The sequence below is a fragment of the Ambystoma mexicanum genome, chromosome 4q, assembly GCF_040938575.1.
Source record: "Ambystoma mexicanum isolate Mex_15411 chromosome 4q, UKY_AmexF1_1, whole genome shotgun sequence".
NCBI lineage: Eukaryota > Metazoa > Chordata > Amphibia > Caudata > Ambystomatidae > Ambystoma > Ambystoma mexicanum.
The window spans coordinates 366,114,427-366,135,856 of NC_090928.1; the positions used below are offsets into that span (position 1 = coordinate 366,114,427).

A 21,430-nucleotide genomic window follows, 5' to 3' on the forward strand; every position below is an offset into this window, starting at 1 on the left:
TAGGATGGGAGCTGGTGGAGCAGAGTACAGTCTCAGGCTTCTCTAGCATGAGACAACAGTTCCAATGGCAGATAGTCTCAGGCTTCTCTATCACGAGACGACAGTTCTCAGTTCCGTCAATGATCAAGTCTCATTTCCTTAGAAAGTCTCTTGTCTTCGGGGCCTGATGTGATCAGATAACCAACAAACAAAGATTCCTTTAACAAAAGAAAGTTTGTTCCCAATATTTGTTGGGTGAGGGGTTCACCCCTGGATCCCCCCTCTTCTGGGCTGACCCCTCTTTCCTTTCAATGTTCTCTTTCTTTACTTTTGTACAGTTCATAGGTTTCGGGATTCACTTCCGTCGCCTTTACGCCAATTCACAAATCAAAGTCATTCGAATGTACGGGGCTTTTGCTCGACCCTCACGTATGACCAGTTTGCATTCCTTTGGCTGCCTTTCTATGGCCTCTGGTTTCTGTAGTTTCTCAATGTGGGGCTCGACCAGAGTCTCTTGAGTTAGCATCCACGCCGTGCTGCTCTCCCTCTGCAGCTGGTCTCCCCCTCACACATTCAACAGTTCCTTTAAAGTTCATTAGCTTTGTTCAAAACTCGCCACTTTGCGATTCTCACTCAACACAGCCAGGCGCTTATCGATTCTCCCCTCGACCACTTGGCTTTTGGCTTCTCTGGAGTCAAGGCTAGTACCACGGATGCAGGAGTCTCCTCTGCTCCGCCTTATCAGCATAGGCTGGACCTGTGTACTGTTCACATCTGCAGAAGGACACTTGCTCTATTGTATGCAGTCTCAGATTCCTCTCCATGAAGGATTCGCGTGCATGGGCTGAAAAGGGCAAGGTTGCTTCTCTTCTTGCCACACTCTCGCCTCCTGCCTCCTTTTTCCTTCTCTTGAACTGCTGCTTTCTATTAGCCGTCTCCTTGTGCTGCTTGTCGTATCCGTCGTGCTCATACTGTGCTCTCTGGCTCCACCTTTAATCCCTGTGGGGAAGGGAAAGGGCCGTCAGGTCTGTGTGATTGGAGTCAATTGCCTGACCCTCGTATTGGGATATGCCAGGTAAACGGCTCAAGTGTGAGTCCATTGTCCGTTGTGTTGTGCGAAAGTGTTTGCAGTGGAAAAGGGGGGGGGGGAGGGGCAGTGGTTTGGAATGTCCAAAGTAAGTTGATGGGGAAAAGGTGTTAAAGGAAGGGGGATACCGCGTCTCATCCGTCGGTGTCCCACTCCAAGAGGACCCCCCATCCTGGTGATCCTTCCTCACTGGTCCACCCCCAGGAACTGGATCCAATAGTGATGGCCGTGCCTGGCCACCTGGACAGGCCACCTGGATGACAGATCACCCGGGGACTAGCTAGGGAGACACCTTCAGGTTTCTCACAGTACCCTGGGGAGCACCACCATCTTGCACAGCACTACTCTGTCTTTTAAAGAAATGGGTAGTGTCTTCCAGAAATTGATAGAATCGGCAATGCCTGATAGTGCCCTTGCTGTATTATACACAAACGTGTCTTCCACCATATGTAATATTTGAACCCCCAGATACTTAAACGATTCCCCTTCCCATTTGAGACCCCAGTCAGGCAAGTCACTTACTTGCCTCTTGGTCAGTGCCGCCTAGGGGGACATTACTGATTTGCCCTGGTTGACTTGAAAGTCTGATAGCTTCCGAAAATTGTCTAGGACCTCCAATAGAATTGGGACATTCTTCAAAGAGTTGTTAAGGTACAATAATAGGTTGTCTGCACATAAAGATATGTTACGCAGCACCCATCCTACCTGTATCCCCGTTTCCCTAATGTATATTCGAAAATACTGAGCCAGTGGTTCTTACACCAATGAAAACAAAATGAGTGACACTGGGCAATCCTGTTGTGTGCCTCTTTCTAATCCCCATTGGGAACACACCCAGTCGCCAGTACTGACCCACGCCTTAGGACCCATATATGAGGTTTCAACCAACCCTGCACTCGTGCCCTAAAGCCAAAGGCCTACAAAACTTTAAATAGCCACACCCACTTCACCGAATCAAATGCCTTGACCACATCTAGCGATGTAACAGCCAATTCCTGTCCCGACTCCCATACCTGATCCATGACGTGATGCAATTGGTGCAGGTTCAATGTCGTATTTCGCCCCTCTATAAAACAAAACTGATCCGGATGTACCAGACCAGGTATCACCGTAGCCAATCGAGTCGCTAGGATTTTAGCATTGACATTCAAAAGTGAGATGGCCTATACGATGCGCACTCCTTCGGATCCCTGCCCCTTTGAAGTAAAACCACAATGACTACCTCTCATATAGTTTCCGGCAGAGAACCTTTCTGGAACGCGTTGTCATAAACTCTTTTAAGTTGGGGCACCAAGAGAATACAAGCATCTGATAAAATTCCACTGAAAACCCATCCCTGCCTGGTGCATTATCACGCTGCATGGATTTGATGGCACGCAAGATTTCTTCCTCTTCAATAGGTGCCTCCAACTCCTCCCTAAGGTCATCTGCCAGTCGAGGCAAATTCACTAGAGCTACCAGATCCTCGGCTTCCTGCCCAGCATAGGTACCCTCACTGTTATACAAACGTTCGTAGGACAAGTGAAACACTTCATTTATTTTCTGTTGAGGTGCCACTTCTGATCCCAAATCTGGCTTAGCCAGGCTCATATGACAAGAACACACTTGAAATCAGTAATTACTGATTTCGCGTGTGTTCTTGTCATATGAGCCTGGCTAATAGACGACCCAATGTATCTCCTTACTGATGAACTTTAACAGTATATTGGGCATATTCAAATTCCGATAAAGAATCCTTTGTAGTCTGATGGGCATTCAATTCCTCAGCCAATTTCTCCCCTACCGGGACACCTTTGATAACTCTTCTTGTAAGTGCTGAATTGAACATTCTATCCAAGCGAGGGAGTCCCTCAGTGTTTTTCGGGACACCTACTATTGATGAGATACATAATGCCCTCAGTGTCACCTTGAATGCTTCCCATTGTGTCACCACATCCGACATTGATCCCTCATTCACCTCAAAAAATGCAATAATTTCCTCCCTCAACCTAGTGCGATAGGCAACGTCCCCTAGCGCCCAGCCGTAAATCACCATAGTGAGATCACCGGTCTCCAGAGTGGCCTCACTAACTTGTCCCCATCAGGGGGGAGTGATCCGAAAGGACTCTCCTTAGATATGCAACATCCGCGAACCAGTGTAAATGCTCTCGCCCCACAAATAAATAATCCAGACAAGAATGTAAACCATGGGTCTTGGAGTAACAGGAGTAAACCCTTTCCTGCCTGTATGTTTCCCTCCATACTTCCACCAGATCTAGGTTGGCTGATCCAAAAAACTATTAAAATCTCCTCTTCAAAAGAATATACCTGACCGGTATTGGCCCAACAACTGCAGCAACAAAGGGAAAAGGTTTGTATTGTCTGTGTTAGGGGCATATGTGTTAACCACACACATATCCACCCCCTCCAGGGCACCCTGTAACACCATCACCCTTCCCTCAGAATCCCCAATGGTGTCCGTCACCTCTAGAGGCACCCCTGGAGCCACCCCAATCAAAACCCCTCCTAGCAAAGGAGGAGTACGAAGCCCCATACACTCTCCCTCCCCACTGTGCTTCCAACCTTCGCAAATACGCTTTCTTTAAGTGAGTCTCCTGAAGTAAAGCTAGTTGAATTCGTTAGCGTTTTAAAAAATGCCCCATTTGAGCTCTTTTCCTCCCCTTTCCCAAAACCCTCACATTCCAGGTACATGTCTTCAAAGTATGTTCACCCATCGATCTGTTCCAGTGACACGCTCTGGTTCATCTCTCCCCCACACAGCGTCCTGCGATTGTGAACACAATGTATACTTTCCTGACCGGACATGAACACTGAAACAAAACAAAGCTCCAAAACCCCACGAAACCCCCACATCCACCACCTCCCCACCATAACCTACCCCATTCCCCAACTGACCCTCCCCTACCTGCTATCCAAACCCTCCCTTCGATTTCCCCCCCTTCCAGAACGGCCCATCCACAACATTCTTGTCCTGTCAGGTACTCTGACCATTCTGAAGCCTCTGCCGGTCGACAGACCCAAGACAGCAGGAGGAAGGCCAGTCCACGCTCCCTGCAGCCAACCCGTACAGTTCCTCCATTGGCTTCTGTCCATTCCAAACCCAGAATAACAACATCTTCAAAGGAAAACTATATCAGAGGATGATTCATCTGCATCCGCCCAAGGTCTGGATTTCATATGCCATCATCCATTTCAATCTACTGCCTTCCATGCCTCAGGATGGGCCAGTCTCCTGTTTAACCAATCCCCTGCATCCTGCACGGTTATAAAAAAATGTGACGTTCCTGCGTCCAACACTTTCAGTTTCACCGGGAAAAGCATCATATATTTAAGGTCCACCTCCCGTAGGTGACGACGAACCGCATCAAATGACCGCCTTTGCTTTTGTACGTCTTGTGTGAAATCAAGAAAGATTGAGATCTTTGCGCTGCCTACTTCATGCCACCCCACCTTGCGTGTCTCTTGCAAGATTGCATCACGATCCCGAAAATTTAGTAATTTGGCCACCATGGCCCTCGGATAACCTACAGGTTTGGGGGCTTACCCGGCACTCTCCGTGCTCTCTCTATCGTGAAAAGCTTTGATAGTACTCGGATCTTCAATGTTTCCAGCAGAAAGTTTTCCTCATACAGTAATGCACTCTGGCCCTCCTCCCCCTCTTTAACACCAACCAGTAGAATGTTACACCTGCGTTAGTGACCCTCTGCTCTTGATGCCAATGTTTTCGTCACTCCCACCAATCCTTTCACCTCGTTCCGTAGCACTGACAACTCGTCTTTCACTGTGCTCACCCTCTGCTCGACCTCCGTCACCCTCTCACAGACTTTGTGCAGATCTGCTCTCACCAAAGAGACATCTATCCCCACTTCCTTTATCTTGCCTTCCAGTGACAATCGCGACTCCGGTATCGCCGTCAATAGGCTCTGGATGGTGGCACTTCCTGCATTCACAATGGTGGTTGCTCCATCACCCACCGAAGCTCCCACTGCCTGCTGGCTTTGTTTGGGCTTGGCCCCCACATAGGGTTCCATTTTCTTCTGCCCCTTCACCATGACGGCGACCTCCAGGGAGTCATGGCTTAGGGTTGTGCAAATACTTTTTTTTTAAACCCTTGTTTTGGACCAGTGCGTTGCATTTCCACTGGCATTAATCATCTATGGCCACAAAGGCCCCACAGCACCCTATGTGTGAACTCACTGGAGAACACTTGTCCCTCCTCCACTGAGCCCAGATGGAAAGGTCCCTGCATAAAATCACTTCCTGGGAGAACGCCAATAATAAAGGTCTATTGTCTCGTGGCTCCTCCAGCAATAAAAATATATGGCTGCCACTACATTACGGCACTCTGTAGTAAGGCACCCTGGGGAACACTCACTTCACTGGTACCACTGAATCCTGGTCTGGGCTAAGTTCGCAATGCTGCTTCAGGTGTCAGCAGGGAAGGAAGAGTGTAAGCGCAGCTATCAGTCCCCCAAGGGCTGCTGCCCCACAGCAATCCACATTCCCTCAGGACACTTGCCATTCTGCAAATAGTTAAATGTGACCAGCCATGTCCCGCAAAGGTGCGAGCCACAGTGGGGCCTCAATGCAGACCCCCAATCACACACTGGCTCTCCCAGGTCTGCTCACCGCTCATGTGCGCTGCTGTCAGCGGCTCAGTATCTCCACGCTCCCTGCCACTCCCACCTGACATACCTCCTATGTACCGGCCCCCTTGATGTCACGCCGGCGGGTCGCTCCACTTTTGTGCTGCATTGCTTCACTGTATGACTGCCGGCGGGATCACTGCTCCCCACCTGCTGGCAGCTTCCTCCTCTGCCTAGCTGAGAATCTAATTGCAAGGCCCACTGCCTTCAAGCCCCTGGATTACACTTGGTAAGGGTACGTTCCTGTTTGTGCCTGCGGCCGCTCTCAAACTGCACCACCATCAGCTCTGAAAAATGGCGCCATGCAGTCCTCTGCCGGACTAATGTAATGAATCTCCACCGCTGCGTGCCAGAGCCACCACGCGCCAGTACCCGAAAAATCCACCTTCTGGGTTGGTGGGAAACAGATTCTTTGCAGGATTTATAACAGGCAGTCGATGAGCTACCGAGCAGCAAATGTTTCAGGGGAGATACTTCCAGATAGAAGGCTCCACCTTCCGAAACTATACAGTTCTTTAGTTTATGCCAGAAGAAATAAGTGTAAACAGATTCTCCTTGAGTGATCTGGGCATGGTGGATGTCTACTATATTTCTTTCTCTGCTGAAATTGTATCAAACTTAATAAATATGGCCTTCATTTGAAATACTTACATTTTCTCTATTGAGTCTCACATACTGTAGAAATTATCAGAGCTATGGAAAAAATACATACTCGACTGACAGCTGGCTGAACAGTTATTTTATACGTACTTTATTTTTTAAAACGTTTTTATATATATTATTTGTGCCCCTGTGCAGTTGCTTTGGAGCTCTTGATGAACAAGGGAGGTGAGTGAGCAAGTGGGTATCAAGGGCCCCATTGAATATGTTCGGGATGGAGTCATGTGGCTAGTCATGAGGAGATTCCATGATGAATATTGGGGTGAACCAATAGACAGGAGTTACTGTGCTTTTATACAAAGTGGCAATGCCCTAGGCTGTGAAAGAGGAACATCGGACTGCTGGGCATCCATAGACCAAATGCATGTAGGAACAGGTGAAAAGAGATTATCAGTTCTCTGCGGGAACCTTGAGGTCTATGTTTCTGCACAGAGGGTTTGTGCTATACTAATTTGGGCTGGATTGCTCCACTGGGGAAGGGCTCAACAGGTTTGTGGTCTTTCCATCGAAAAGGTATCCGACGAAACCTTTTCCAACGAAAATTATCCATCTAAAATGATTGCATCAAATGCATTTTTTGTATTTATTTTTTTGGAGGGTGGTACCCCCCAACCACCTGTTTCTTACCCTTAAAACCCCACCCCAATGAAAATTAACCTTTTACCCCACTCATATATGCATTCGGTGCATATTTGTTTGATGGATAATTTTCGTTGGAAAAGGTTTCGATGGAAACCTTTTCGTTGGAAAGACCAGATACCGGTTCAAGACTCTTTTGCATATTGTTGGTTCACTTGTGTACTGGCATTGATCAGCTAAACAAAACAATCATACAATGGGATTCGAAAAGGAATTGTCAGAGAGCAAGTAGAGGCGGCTTAAGGATTTACATTCGTCAAATGTTGTTTCTCTTGTGCAAACATTTACCAAATGGAGTCCCTGATGCATTCTGCAAAAGCTGATCCAAATTGATGGAGTGACATAAACCATGATTTGAGTTGGTCTCTATAACTTTAACCTCGCTTAAATAACTATTACCAAGACACTAATACTTGATTTTAGTTGCATCAGTTATCCGGCCGACATTGGGTCTAACATGCTACTGTTGAAAGCATGGGAAACCTACAGCCTGCACGTTGTGGTTGTATGGCACAAAATGATTCCAGCTCCTTGCGATGCTTGCTTACGGCCTATCTCCACTAGGTCAACCCAGAATTCATGTTTGCTCCTTTCTCCTTCAGCACATCCGAGTTGGGTGGGAGATGCTCCTCACCACCATTGCCAGGACCATCAATGAGATCGAGACGCAGATCCTCACGAGGGACGCCAAGGGCATCACCCAGCAGCAAATGAACGAGTTCCGATCCTCCTTCAACCACTTCGACAGGGTACAGTACTTGTGCACTTTCCTTCTCAATGAGTATTATTCAAGACAATGTTTGTGAAACAGTGCTGTGCTCTTTCCTTCACACAATGAGAGGCCACAACAACTTACTGATAACTTCCAAAGGTTGATTTCACTCGTTCAAGTGAGCGCTTGAAGGACATTTGTATCTTTGTGAATTATGTTTTTGGAGCTTCCATTTGTGAATAGTTGTTGTTTTTGCTTTCAGAGATCTCTAGCAAAATTAAGGATTTGCCTCTATTGTAAATGGCACAGCACTGGCGCAGGGTTACTCTTATAAGGTCTGGTAGTGGTCAGTTATGTCAACACATCTTGTTAAGTGCTTAGGGCAAGATTCATGGAATATTTGCCGTGTTCAAAGTGAATTTGCACTGCTGAAAAATGACTTCGCACTGCCAATACAACCCCTCATTCATGGAACTGTGCAAAGTGTATTCTTGGAGCGCAAAGTCCGGGCAAAGTCAGTGCATAGTCATTTTTGCAGTACAAAATGACTTTGCCCGGACTTTGCACAGCAAAAATACACTTTGCACGATTCCATGAATCAGGGGTTGTGTCGACAGTGCAAAGACACTTTTCAGCAGTGGAAAGTCATTTTGAACCAGGCAAATATTCCAAGATCGGGCCCATCTTCCGGCCAGGGGACAAGGAACTAATCTACCTGCTCAGCTGATTAACCAGGCACACTATGAAAAGTCAGGGCAAGTCGGCACTTTGCCAGAACCAGGCAAAACAGGCTTTGAAACTGTTCAGCAACCGAGATACACTGCCATGAATTTGCTGTCTCAGGCTTTCTATACGGAAAGGCCTGGCTTCATTTGGTGACAGATGTTGTAAGTGTCAAGGGGGTGTCAAGCATCGGGGGCCACATTATCTAACATTTGTACCTATGTTAAAATGTAAGCACACGCTTAGTAAATACGGAATGGAGCAAATAGCTTTTGTTAAAATTCGTATTATCTAAAATCGTTTGCTCTAGGGCAAAAACGAACCAGACTTTTTTTTGCTATATTTGTGCCATAAGATCATAAGAGATGTTTCCTGCAAACAGTATGGTTCCTTTTGCCCTATTGGAAACTTGTTTACATACTACGGATTGGGGCTAGACCTGTTTGCTCCATTCTGTATATTCTAAGCAGCAAAGTTGGTGATAGTTTGGCCCAAGTTGAGTGGTGGGAAAAGTAGGCAACATCCTGTTCAAACATGGCTCTGTGATCTGTGCCACCAAAATAGGTGATTAATGATTCCCTTTGAAATAATTTACATAAATAGATGAGCACATTCTTAAACAACCGTAGCACATGAAAAACCACATTAAATAAGAAATATGATCTATATTTTATTTCTAATAACGACAAGATCCACTTTGTGCCCCTTAACCATTCTGACTTTCACCCACCTCATGCCCCTGACCTAGCCTGTGTTCCTCACACTGTTCCCTCACAGCGCTCTGCACCTTTCATCCACTTCAGGTTTATCACTTGCTTTGTGATCATTACGCACTGTGTGCTCCTTACACAGTCTGTGCCCCATCACTAACTCTTCCCCCTTCAGTAATTCTGTGCTTGTTGTTCCACTGGGAGTGCTCTTCCCCTCTTTGCCACCTTATCTATTCTTTTTGTGTCATTCACTCTGCCCATTTATTCGCCTACATCTACTGTGCCCCCTCACTCACTTTGGGCACTCCATCCACTTTGTGCCCCTTCACACAACCTGTAAACTCATCCACTCTGCTCTTCACCCATCATTTGCCACACCCCATGCGGTGCATCCTTCACCCACTGCCTGCCACCTTAACCACTGTGTTCCGTTCTCTCACTCTATCCCTTACTCAGCCATACTCACCACTCTGCGCCCTGCTTGCCTACCTTGTGCCCTATTCACCCTCTGTTTGTATGCCTCACAAACCTCCACCTTTTCATTATCAAGGAATAGTGTACTTCCAAGTTTAGTTTCACCAGGGACTGTTTTGAAGGTCTCTATGCGTTTATCAATGTTCTGGCAGACCCTTGTGGAAGTTTCAACCCGCACCTTCTGTTAGATTGAAACATTAATATACCAGTTATAGACATGTGTGCTGTGCTCCACTGTTCTGTCGCCTCACCCCCTTCAAGAACGCCAAACCCTTTAGTGCTGGATTGAATGACCAATGGGAGCGGCCTATGATGGTCTATGAGGGACTCTGCTCATATTCAGAAGGAAAGTGAACATTTGCTCATTCCTCTAAAAACTTGTCTTCTAAGAGGTCTGGTATCTAATGGGGACTTTTTGTCTCCACTCCTTGTCTTGCCCCAATATGCTCTTGGATTAGTTCTGACTATTTGCATCTGCTTACTCTCTTCGTCCCAGTTATCTGCCCCCTTTCTCCCAAAGGGCAGTTGGTTGTTGATAGTGTAATGTTTCTTAAAGAGAGTGAACCAGCTATGTTCAGCTCCCTCTTTGGACGCTTCCTTCTGAAGAGTGAAAGGGGACGAGCTGGCATGTCTTCGAGGTGTAAGAGTGACTTTTACTTGATAGCCATGTTCAAAGTGGCTTTTCATTATCTTTGAACACCAGATCTCTTGTTTGCTCACAGATAGCATTCAGTGGGCAAACGTGAGATCTAGTGCTAAACTGTGATGCCTGTACCCAAGCTCAGGTGATAATAGTGGTAATACCCTCTGACACAGACAACATTGGTTTACTTAACTTGGGTTGTGGGCAAATACGAGTTGGTATTGCCCCCACATGTGAGCACTCTTGTTTAAGAAAGACACCTTTTATTTAATTCTTTGAAGTATATCTGTGCATGTTTAGAATTAACAAAAACGTCTGGTGAGTGGACAAACAAAACATATATAATCAAAGCACCAAAATGCGTTTTACATTCATCAACTTGGCAACAGTGTATTGCGTGGCTTCAACTTTGCGTTCATTATATTATACATGCGTTGCTTTATATTTCGTATTTGAGCAATTGCACCACAGCTGCATAAATGCATTTTCATACCTGTCTGATGAGGGTGTTACTGCTAATATTCTTGTAAGAGTACATACGAGACACCAGCTAGGGTATAACGCTCACAAATTGGCATATGAGTTTGTTTTCTCTGAAAGGGATTATCGATTCTTTTGGGGTAATTGTCTTGAAAGGGATGATCGATTCGTTTGGGGTAATTGTCTCTAATTGTTTGTTTTTGTTAAACATGAAACCTGATATAACAAGCCCCTCCACTCTGCGGTGTGCAATATGTGTAATATATTAATCTATTCAGATCGCTTTCCCTCGATCCTTGTAGGTTCTGAGAACCCAGTGGCCCGTCATTAAATGGCCCGTCCTCTGATAGGCTTGTTTTCTATTTCCATTCCGCAATAAAGGTGCAGAAATTAATTTGGAATTGACCATCAATGCTCTTGAAGTACTTTAACGTTGCAGTACTAGGCTCTGCAAGGCACCAGGCAGGGGTCATAAATGAAAACTGTCATGTGACTTTCACTATGCCTCGCCTGCACAACGCCAGACCGATGAGAAGGGAAAGACTATGCATAGGGAAGCGCATATAGAAGTACAGTCCCCTTCGAATCCAGAATGCACTCATGTAGGAACTTGAAACAGCACCTAGTCCTAGCCATGGCTGCCCTTATGTGAAAGCACTGTAGCATGCCTGCATATGAGGACCCAGATGTGCATGCACAGAGATACACTTTGTGAAGGGGCAAGTGCGTTTTGCCCTCTTTTCCTTACACCAGTGCAATGAAAATGCAAGTGTAGCCCGTGGCCCCACGGGGCCCAGCTAGTTGGGGCGACATGCTTGCCCTCTAAGGAAACACCTAGAACTAAAGACACAGACACTAGGGTATTAAATGCATTTGATTTAATGTGTAGTGTGTTTTATTTATGTGTGTGTGTTTGGGTCAAACCATTTACCCCACCGTGGGGCTGGATGTGTTGTTGAGAAAGAAAGAAAAAGAACAGTGGAACAGAACTCCCCTGCCCAGGAGTGGGCAGGACAGGGGAGAAAACCCCCCAGTAGGACTTTTTTTTAAAAAGACAGTTGAAAAAAGAACAGTTGACAGAAGAGGAAAGTGAGGAGAAGAGTAGGAGAGAGACTTGGGGTGTGGGGGCCTTGAGCGCCCCTCCCACCCCAGGCCAAAATCCATAAATCACACTGGGCTGTGCACGGGCGAGCCCCTCCCAGAGAATGAGCCAGGGGGGCCAGGTGCTGATGCCAGGCGCAGTTCAGCACCCCAGGGCGGTGGTGGGTGTCTGAACACCCGGGGGCTAGTCCAGAAGGGCCCAGGAAGTACCAAGCACCCAGCGGCATGCGTGGGGCTACGCAGGCCGCAAACGAACAGCCCAGCCATGCCCCCAGATGGCCCACCTCGTGGCCAGTGAGGCTTGCCTGTGCTAATAAGTCCTCCTGGGCTACGTATGTCAGGTGCAGCCCGGGAGGTAAAGAGCATTGGAGTCTGCTTCAACCAGAAGGGTGGAGCGTTCTATAGAAGTCCTGGGCTAGCCTTGCCGACCAGCCTGGATGAAGGAGAGTAATAATAAAGACCCGGGAAACGGGTTACACAAGTAAAAGACACCCTAACATCTGTGTCCACACACCCTCGACTACCCAACTAACATGAGACGTATTGCAGATGGACGTGTTGAAGATTAACTACGACTAGATATTTCTTATATATTTTGGGTGCTTTCTTTTACCTGTGCATACTTTCCATATTTCCCTGATAACAAAATGACTAAAGCTAATTATTTTATGTCATTGTGTTTCATGCTACTGCTAATCAATCGCTGGAATGCCAGATTTACTTGAAACTAACCGAGTTTGTATCCCTAACTTCTTCTCTTTCTAAATTCCTTACTTGTGGCCCATAACACATTACCAGACTGAATCTGGGGAGCTGCGGCCTGAAGTGTTCAAAGCCTGCCTCATCAGCCTGGGGCAGGTTGGGAAGGACCTGCAGGTAGTGCGCCTGGCTTGCTTCACTCTTCAGCACGGGGCTTCCGCATGCTGTATCTTGTTACCTTAATCTTCATCCTGGGCCTTTCTCCTTCTCACCAGGGTCGTTCTCAGCTGCTTTTATGTGATTCAATATTATGAAGGCTGTGCTCATATTTATAGCTAGTGGAAGGTACATAGAGCTCGTAAAAGTGCACACACTAAATGGTGTTCAAATCAAGAAATGCACAAAACATATAAAGGACAGTTTTTCACCCCAAAATATTTTGAGGCAATCCCTGCCATTTTGTATTTTCTTAGGCTTGCATTTCCCCATCGAGTTTGTGTTCTGCTAAATTCGATCAAAATCGACTAGTGTGCTTCCAAACGCCTAAATAAATAAGTCAATTAATTAATTTAAAGAGCACTCAGTCCATTGAAAGGGCCTTCATGTCCAAAGTATATCTGCAAATGTTGACTAAACGGAACGTCGTACCTCATACATTCTTAGCAGTGGATTCCAAAATAAAACAAAATGGGCACATTCACGTGAATTTGACACTCAACTCGAGCAGTCTACGTTTGTGTGTGAACTGAGTCTATAATATCTTTAGTTCCACTTCTCTCCTCACCTCAGCAGAGCTGGGACCTTCTCAGACATCTTTTAGTGTAAAATACAGCTTTGCCAGCATTCAGATTTAGGGCCTGATTCATGGAAAAGTGCTCATTGATCCCGCGCCGAGAACAGCGTTGCGCACCCGTGCGTGCAGAAAGTTTTGGGCGCAATCCGCATATTCATGGAATATTGCCCGCTTAGTAACCCTATGCGCTAGTCGTGGACGAACGCCCCTCACATGCCCGATGCAAATCAAATTCATCCACATACATCTACCTTTGCGGGTTTCTCTACTACAAACGTATGCTCCCTGGTAACACTGCATGGGGTCTCCCGCAACCAAGCCAGCACCTCTGCAACACTGCGTGGGGTCCCCTGTAACTGTAACCAGCACCCGACAACATGTGTACCATTTTCCGTAACGCAGGTAAAACTCTCGTATACCTCGGCTGTGCACAGCTACACTGCATACGTGCAGCCCTAACTGTGAATGGCACCCCCTCTGCATGCACGCACCCATAAATTTCCAGTCTGACCTTACCTTTGCACAGTGATTCCTATGCGATCGGGGCTTTGCGCCAATCACGTGGTGGTGTGATTGGGAGCTTTGCGTGCTAATTTCCCCGACATGCTGTTGCACAGTCAGATCCCCCTGGTGGTGTGATTGGGAGCTTTGCGTGCTGATTTCCCCATGTGATGTTGCACAGTCAGATCCATGAATACGCTTGGTTTTGTGTAGTGCTGGCCGTGAGATTTCCTCATGCAGGCCGTCCCTCGACATACCCACATGCCCACTTGTTCTTCCTCATTCTGCGTGGAGTATGTGTAATATGCATGTTCTGCCCCCTATTTAACTCTGCACAGGCCCGGGCCATACTCTGCAGGGAGTCTCGCACAAGGTGCTCAACTGCTCGCAGAGGCATGCCGGACCTGCGCGAAGTCCCCACAAAGCACGAACAAGCCCTGCAAAGTCCATGAGTTGCCAGAGGGGGTTTTACGCACTGTTTGGCCTGCAAAAATCCTTATTTACCGCACAAACAATTCTGTGAATACGACCCTTAGACTCTTATGCACACATTTGGGGTTCGCTCTGCTGCCCTCGTTTAACACAAGGTGGGGAGTTTGGTAAGGTGTGGTTGATGCAGATGATTCCCAGAAGAACTTCATACTTGCTGCTAAGAAGCATGAAGGGCTTTTGTCTTCAACCCTATACGAAATTGTGGGGATAGTGGCTGCCAGCAGAGCAGGCCCAGAGAAATGTACTGTGTTTTGCGAACCCCCAGATTGGACCCAACCCTGAATTGAGAGCGCCCTTATGGTCAGCAAGTTACAACACCCTTACAACAGGGCTTGTCGACTGAAAGGACATTCATGATAATGCACATAACAGTCGAAATGAGCATGCATGCAGGCATATTGATGCATGTGTAGCACTGCTTTGTGATAGTCATTGCATTCGGAGAGTTCTACATTCATCTAAATCAAAAGGTATGAACTAGGTAATTTCACGTTCCCCTATGTTTACTTTTGTTTGTTGACATTCTATGGAGGTATTTACTAAGTTCTTTAATTTTTGGTTTTGGTTCGCCCTCTTGTGAGGTACTTGAAATTTCTTTAAAAACTGCTTCATAGATGAAAAATTGTTTTTATTGGGTTTCTCTTATCCAGAGGGTGTTTAAAAAGAAAATACATTAAAACGTATTTCTATTGGATACTTCTATTTCTTTGTCCTAAGGAATAGTATCCGGTTGTTTCAGATTTTCTTAAGAGTTCAATTCTCCCATATTTTTTCTCTCTTTCCTTCTATTCTGGTCTTTATCATTATTTTTCAGAGTCCAGTTTAGAAATTTTAACAGTTCCCATTTTTTCTAGGGGGAATCATAGATCAGGATGTCCGGCGAGTTTCGAGTTGGTTCTTTACTCGTCTAAGGCTCTTCCTGATTTTGAAGCCACAAAAAGCCTACCGGTTTCAGTGGCATAGAGGCCACATTCATCAGGGCTGGGCAGACACTTTAACATTGATGTGTCCACGAGGGTGACTGGTCGGATCATGCCAGGGAATCCCACCTGCATTTGAGGGGGGGGTGGGAGGAAGGGGGACAGAAGAGGACCATTATAGTCATTTGTAAATATCACACTGGTATATTAAAAAGGTGCTGACATGTGGCAGAATTTAGACATGGTTTTACCTAATTAAAGGGGTCCCCACAAGTATCCGTGTGGTTGGGAAGATTGGATACTGAACTTCCCAAAAGGGCATGAATTACTTGTCGTGCTCTGGAATCTGAAAAAAGCGTAAAGTATTTCAACTTTTACCAGACGGGGCAAACAAGATAAATCGCTTTTTACAAGTGGTTAAAAATAGTGCTTAACTAAAGGGGTCATATTGAAATGGCCCCCGGCAAAGTTCGTATAGAAGACTCCTAAATGTATGCCAGACCTAGTCAAGGGCTTCGATGACTACGTTATGAATCAATCTGTGCCATTTATATGTAACAGAACCCTCATCGTTTCGTAAAACAAACCCCTATGGTGCAACATAAAGGGGCCTTGTGTGGAAAGAGGGAGGGCGGGAGGTCTTATAGTAATCCTCCTGTGGCCCAACACTGTGGGGAAATAACTGAAATGATGGCCAGGAGTGCAAGACTAGGAGCCGATGCGTTCGCGCCTATATGTTTTTCTCGCAGTTCCGGACTTACCTTCTCCGTTTGGATCGGAGTTCCAAAGGAGGGAAGTCGGCTCGTAGCTGATGCTGGCCCGTGTGAGGTAGTTTATCGCTGTGCGCTTGTTCGCGTACGGCTGTATTTGATGATGTGTATTTACGGCGACCATGTTGTTGCGCTCAGAAAGGCCCGGAAACAGAAAAGGGACTTATTCCTGGTCTGCGCCATCTTGTATGAGTCTATGCGTATGTTTCGTGAGAGTGAAGCTAAAGATTTCTGCTCATTACTAAGGTTTCGCACAGAGGCCATCCTCTACATGATTGTTATATCTGAGCGTACAACCATTAATTAGATGAGTAAACGTCATTAATGCAATAAGTTGGCATCAAGAAAGTTACTACCATTGTCAAGAGACAGACAACAGACACGAGAAACCCTCATTTGGAAACCGCTAATCCAACGGGTGTAGAAGGAGATAAGAGGGCAAACAATGCCGGAAGGCCCACCCTGTATTGGTAGGTAGTATTGGCTACCCAGAATCAGAAAATAGTGCGACCAACCTTAGGGGGAAATCCACCTTTTATTCACCACCGCACAGAATAACTCTGGAATCCATAACCTTTGAAAGAGCACTACTCAGAAAAATCAAAGAATTGGAAAAAGAACAGCCAGCTACATTTAACAACATCTCTAAAAAAGAAAGACTAGCATTACGAGCATTGACCGACAATGAGCAAATAATGATCAAACCAGCTGACAAAGGTGGAGCCACGGTGCTTCTAGATATACAGGATTACAAACATATGGTACTAACCTTGCTAGAGGATCGAACAAGCTACAGGCAATTGGGAAAAGATCCGACGGAAGATATTAAACAAATTATAGTACCAATCCTGGAAGAAGCGCTAACAGAGGGTCACATCAGTACAAAGGAATATAACTATCTGAACCTGAAAACACCAAGGAGGCCAGCTTTTTATGCCTTACCTAAAGTTCATAAGGGAATTACCCCAATCCCCGGAAGACCGATAGTGTCAGGCATAGGTTCCATTCTAGAGCCATTGTCAGAGTTTGTTGACTTTTTCCTAAGAACTAAAGTAAGTGGAATGAAATCACATCTGAAGGACACCACAGCCGTTCTCCGGCTACTCAAAGATCTCCCCTTTGACATAGAAGGTCAAATACTTGTCACTCTAGACATTGAACAACTATACACTAAGATCCCTCAAATGGCAACCCTGCAAGTAATCGAAAAAATTCTTAGAGATACGATTCCACCACTTGAAACGCCCATTAATCTCATTATGCAATTAGCTGAGATTGCCTTGACTAAGAATTACTTCTTGTATGAAACCTCATCTTTTGAACAAATATCGGGCACAGCGATGGGTGCTACCTTTGCGCCAAGTTTGGCGAACCTGTATGTGGCGGATTTTGAAGAAAAGACCATTTATCGCACCACCAACCCCTGGGGCACACACATAAAACTGTGGAAAAGATACATTGATGACGTTCTGATGATCTTTCAAGGCAATGAACAAGAACTCACCACCTTCATGATCTGGCTCAATGAACAGAACCCTTTCCTCACCTTCTCTGAAACACACAGTAACATATCAGTTTACTTCTTAGATCTGAATCTGGAGATAAGAAATAACCAAATAAATACCAAGGTGTACAACAAAACCACAGATAGAAATGCTCTTTTGAAATATACGAGCTATCATCCATCTAGCTTGAGAAATAATTTACCCTTTGGACAATTCCTTAGGTACCGCAGGAACTGCTCAACTTTGCAAGCATATGAACAGCAGTCAGGCCAACTCTGCTGCAAACTACAGGATCGTGGCTACCCTAAACGCACGATAAAACGAGCTAGAAAAAGAGCAAGAAATATTCCGCGAGATACCACTCTGGAACAACACACGAGAGAAACAGAACAAGAAGAGAAAATTACTGCGATCTTCAGTTTCTCACCATTAACTAACAAAATCAAAAAAGAAGTTATCAAATTGTGGCCACTCCTGAATGTGGGTGAGTCACATCTTGAGAAACCAAGATTTGCGATCAAGCGAGGAAAGAACCTTCGAGACTCTCTCATCCACACCTATAAGGAACCAAGGGAAACCATTGATAATACCCTATGGAATCAGGCAAAACCAACAGGGCATGCACCGTGTGGCTCCTGTAGTGCATGCACAGGAACTACTAGAACAACATCCATCAACATCGGCTGGCACTACCCATGGCTCAGGAAAATGTTTACAAACTGTAATAGCAAGAACGTTATCTATCTAATCACCTGCCCCTGCAATAAGCGATATGTGGATATGACGACCCGGGCTATTAAAACCAGACTGGCTGAACATCGGTCATGCATCCGCACCAAGAAATTAACTGCCCCCATGGTTACTCATTTTGTTGAACATCAGCATGGGGTGATGGACTTCAAATGGACAATCATTGAAAAAGTCAATGTTCCTAAACGAGGAGGAAACATCCATGATTTACTCTTCAAAAGAGAACAATTATGGATTTTTCGCTTAAAAACAGATAAAACAGGCCTGAATGAATCAACCAGCTGGCAGATTTTGGCCACTTTGTGAAAAGACCATCTGATTCCACTACTTTTATGTCTATCAACACATTGTACTTTATGATATTACTGAATGTAATTGGGTTTACATCATTTATAATAACATGTCCTGACTGTACCCAGCGAGTTCCAACTCTAGGACTCAGCCAGTACTACCTACCAATACAGGGTGGGCCTTCCGGCATTGTTTGCCCTCTTATCTCCTTCTACACCCGTTGGATTAGCAGTTTCCAAATGAGGGTTTTTCGTGTCTGTTGTCTGTCTCTTGACAATGGTAGTAACTTTCTTGATGCCAACTTATTGCATTAATGACGTTTACTAATCAAATTAATGGTTATACGCTCAGATATAACAATCAAGTAGAGGATGGCCTCTGCGCGAAACCTTAGTAATGAGCAGAAATCTTTAGCTTCACTCTCATGAAACATACGCATAGACTCATACAAGATGGCGCGGACCAGGAATAAGTCCCTTTTCTGTTTCCGGGCCTTTCTGAACGCAACAACATGGTCGCCATAAATACACATCATCAAATGCGGCAGTACGCGAACAAGCGCACAGCGATAAACTACCTCACATGGGCCGGCATCAGCTACCAGCCGACTTCCCTCCTTCGGAACTCCGATCCAAACGGAGAAGGTAAGTCCGGATCTGCGAGAAAAACATTTAGGCACGAACGCATTGGCTCCTAGTCTTGCACTCCTGGCCATCATTTCAGTTATTTCCCCACAGTGTTGGGCCACAGGAGGATTACTATAAAACCTCCCGCCCTCCCTCTTTCCACACATGGCCCCTTTATGTTGCACCATAGGGGTTTGTGTTACGAAACGATGAGGGTTCTGTTACATATAAATGGCACAGCATGATTCATAACGTAGTCATCGAAGCCCTTGACTAGATCTGGCATACATTTTGGAGTCTTCTGTACGAACTTTGCCGGGGGCCATTTCAATATGACCACTTTAGTTAAGCACTATTTTTAACCACTTGTAAAAAGCGATTTATCTTGTTTGCCCCGTCTGGTAAAAGTTGAAATACTTTACGTTTTTTTCAGATTCCAGAGCACGACAAGTAATTCATGCCCTTTTGGGAAGTTCAGTATCCAATCTTTCCAACCACACGGATACTTGTGGGGACGCCTTTAATTAGGTAAAACCATGTCTAAATTCTGCCACATGTCAGCGCCTTTGTAATATACCAGTGTGATATTTACAAATGACTATAATGGTCCTCTTCTGTCCCCCTTCCTCTCCCCCCCTGTTTCCCCCCCCCAAATGCAGGTGGGATTCCCTGGTATGATCCGACCAGTCACCCACTCGTGGACACATCAATGTTAAAGTGTCTGCCCAGCCCTGATGAATGTGGCCTCTATGCCACTGAAACCGGTAGGCTTTTTGTGGCTTCAATATCAGGAAGAGCCTTAGACGAGTAAAGAACCAACTCGAAACTCGCCGGACATCCTGATCTATGATTCCCCCTAGAAAAAATGGGAACTGTTAAAATTTCTAAACTGGACTCTGAAAAATAATGATAAAGACCAGAAGGAAAGAGAGAAAAAATACGGGAGAATTGAACTCTTAAGAAAATCTGAAACAACCGGATACTATTCCTTAGGACAAAGAAACAGAAGTAGCCAATAGAAATACGTTTTAATGTATTTTCTTTTTAAACACCCTGTGGATAAGAGAAACCCAATAAAAACAATTTTTCATCTATGAAGCAGTTTTTAAAGAAATTTCAAGTACCTCACAAGAGGGCGAACCAAAACCAAAAATTAAAGAACTTAGTAAATATCCCCAACAGAACTGATCAACCTGAGCTTTCGAATGTGCGAATATATAAGGGTATACTCAGGTATGAGACCCTCCCCCTGGTCCTCTTGTGTCAAGTGACATTCTATGGAGCCATAGAGCTGTCAGCTGCCTCTGGGCACTTCTGTCAGGGACAGGGCGTGGAATGGGGGTAAGGAATACAGGCACCAGAAGGAAGACTAAAGGACAATAGCCCAATTAAGGGAGAGCAAGCATCCAGCCCCTTCTGGGAAAGGAAGTCTCGTGTAGGTAACCTCACTGCTCGAGCACAGATTAATGCTCCACTTTTCAAAAATAAATTATATAACCCATTTTTGGGCGGGAATATGTACATTTTGTATTTTGAATGTTTTGTCTTTAACAGCAAAAACTTATGACCACCTAGTATGAAGATTTGGACATAACATGTGTAATTGCTTTGTCTATTAAAATTGACACTCGCACATGTTGTCCATACAGGACCAGTTTCCTTTGTGAAAATGCAACCCAACCAGCACAATGCTGCGCCATGTGTACCGAGTAGGGGCTTTAGTGCAAACATCCCTTTTTGGCGTATGCATCCGCATCTTATTCAATGACTTCCTGGAGCTTTTTGCTTATATCCTGTTCCCCACACCAGAGTAGAAAACATTCAGGAAACGTAGGCGAATCACACATACAGTTATGTTTTTATATTCTCTCATAACATGTATGAAATGGGAAACATACCTTAATCAAAAACATTTATTTGAGTATCAAAAAGAGTAGAAAAAGGCCAAAGGGAAATAATCATCATAATGCTCTTAGATGGGGTGATGATGTTCTTGCTTGTTGTGCTTGAAATCCTGATCGCAGGTTGGTTATTAATCCTGGTAATCAAAACGTCTGAATCTGTCACACAAAATCTTTTAGATTAAAATGATGATGAGTGTTCTTCTTAATGTTACCACAATACATGTTCCAAATTAAACTGGAAACATGAGTAGTTAGTGTTGTGCCCTTTGTCATTACCAATTCCAGGGTCATGTGAGAAGCAAAATCTTATTGCGTGCTTTTCCAA

The 21,430-nt window shown here is 45.2% G+C and overlaps 1 protein-coding gene across 1 annotated transcript in view; it reads left to right on the plus strand.

Moving 5' to 3' along the window:
* Positions 1-21,430, plus strand: part of ACTN2 (actinin alpha 2) — a 324,822-nt gene that overhangs the window by 291,954 nt on the left and 11,438 nt on the right. The window contains exon 18 of the mRNA XM_069607933.1: positions 7,614-7,760. Within this exon, the coding sequence (XP_069464034.1) occupies positions 7,614-7,760 (147 nt within the window). The remainder of the gene's footprint in view (positions 1-7,613; positions 7,761-21,430) is intronic.